The sequence below is a fragment of the Lactuca sativa genome, chromosome 8 (genome assembly GCF_002870075.4).
Source record: "Lactuca sativa cultivar Salinas chromosome 8, Lsat_Salinas_v11, whole genome shotgun sequence".
Taxonomy (NCBI): Eukaryota; Viridiplantae; Streptophyta; class Magnoliopsida; order Asterales; family Asteraceae; genus Lactuca; species Lactuca sativa.
This window is the reverse complement of record NC_056630.2, coordinates 79446037-79447745: the sequence shown is the minus strand read 5'-3', so window position 1 is coordinate 79447745 and position 1709 is coordinate 79446037. Positions and strand designations below refer to the sequence as shown.

Below are 1709 nucleotides of genomic sequence, written 5' to 3'. Positions count from 1 at the left end.
TAATGCAAACAATATGTAGTTTCCATCAAATCAAATATCTCCATTGGATAAAAATCTAGTGCTTTTAACGATTAGGGAGTGAGACCAAGTACCAAGTTTTAAACGTTTAGCTATTGACTTAAGTCTAACATATGACACGATTCATATATCAAGGACATAACATACAAACATTGGTTGGAAAGTGGGTTAAACATTGGGAAGCTCTCTAACTAGGAGACGCCGTGAGAGTTTAAGGCTATGGGGAGTGGTCACACCTATACCAGTGAGAGTTTAAGGGTATGGGGAGTGGTCGCACGTACCCCCACCGGAAAAGTGCTGCCACATATGTGTCATGTCAGCTTCACATCCAATCCACCACCAACCCACTAAAGACTGGAAATGGTTACCACTCCACAAATTCTTTTTTATTTTTTATTTTTTTTATTTTTTGACCGTTATATTAATTAAAAAACATAATTTATAACATACATTAATTTTTTAAAACATAAAAAAATAAGCACACATTTCATTAATTAAAACATAGAAATTTAAAACTTAAATTAGTAAAATTAAACATTACATTGTCTAAATAAAATAAAAATTAAAAAACATAAAAAAAAAAACATAGAAAAATAACATTACATTGTCTAAATAAAATAAAAATTAAAAAACATTAAAAACATAGGAAAATTCTAATCGTCGTCGTTGTCGTCACCGGTATCATCCGCCTCGTCTCCACCATCGTCATCCTCCTCGTCGTCACCATCGACACCATCGTCATCATCGTCGTCTTCATCGTCATTTTGCCCTTGAAATTGTCGTGTTCCTATATGTATTCGGTCAAATCATGTCGTAGATTGTGATATGTTTCACGGTTTTGTATTTCCAAAACCCTTGAGAAGTATGCCGGACTCCCAACTTGTATTATTGCGGGTGGGTTAAGTATATCGTTTGTGGTATATGAGCAAATAGCCCTACCCTCTTCGTCTATTATCATGTTATGTAAAATAACACAAGCAGTCAACACGGTCCTCAATTTTTCTCTGTCCCATGTTCGTGCCGGATGTTTGATTATGTGCCACCTTTGTTTGAGGACTCCAAACGCCCGTTCTACATCCTTCCTTGCAGATTCTTGTGCTAACTTAAACATTTTTCGTTTATCGTCGGCCGAAAATGTGTATGACTTGACAACCGTAGCGTATTCTGGATATATCCCATCACCTAGGTAATACCCATATTTGTATTCATTTCCATTGACAACATATGACATTTCTGGTGCTTTGCCCTGTAAAATATCGTTAAATATCGGAGACGCTTGGAGCACATTCAAGTCATTGTTTGACCCGACCATACCAAAAAATGCATGCCAAAACCATAGGTCATTTGAAACCACCGCCTCCAAAATAACAGTCGGCACCCCATGATCACCTCGCGTGAACTGGCCACGCCACATGTTGGGATAATTTTCCCACTCCCAATGTGTACAATCAATGCTACCAAGCATCCCTGGAAAACCATGTTTCGCTTGATGTGCGGCATACAACTGTTCGACATCGCTTTTAGTCGGATGTCGCAAGTATATGTCACGGTAAAGCTCTATGACATACTCTCAAAATAAATATGTACACTCTCGACCCGTCCTCTCATACATTTTCAGATACTCATCTGATGCGTCTGCGGTTATACCATATTCCAACTGTCTAAGAACGGCCGTACATTTTTGTATTGTG

General features: G+C 37.9%; 1 protein-coding gene across 1 annotated transcript; it reads right to left on the bottom strand.

Annotated features, from left to right (window-relative positions):
• Positions 1-671: 671 nt before the first annotated feature.
• On the bottom strand, positions 672-1432 carry LOC111896085 (protein ALP1-like). The gene is made up of 2 exons (XM_023892105.2): positions 958-1432; positions 672-805 (listed from the first exon to the last, which is right to left on the bottom strand). The coding sequence occupies exons 1-2, from the start codon at positions 1430-1432 to the stop codon at positions 672-674; spliced, it is 609 nt and encodes a 202-aa protein (XP_023747873.2).
• Positions 1433-1709: the final 277 nt, after the last annotated feature.

What these genes read in the sequence shown, in the direction of transcription:
- LOC111896085 (XM_023892105.2), bottom strand. Translation starts at nt 1,432, where the DNA reads ATGTGGCGTGGCCAGTTCACGCGAGGTGATCATGGGGTGCCGACTGTT. An exon ending in CATGATAATAGACGAAGAGG is followed by an intron (nt 806 to 957) that starts GTAGGGCTATTT and finishes GAATACATATAG; the next exon opens with GAACACGACAATTTCAAGGG.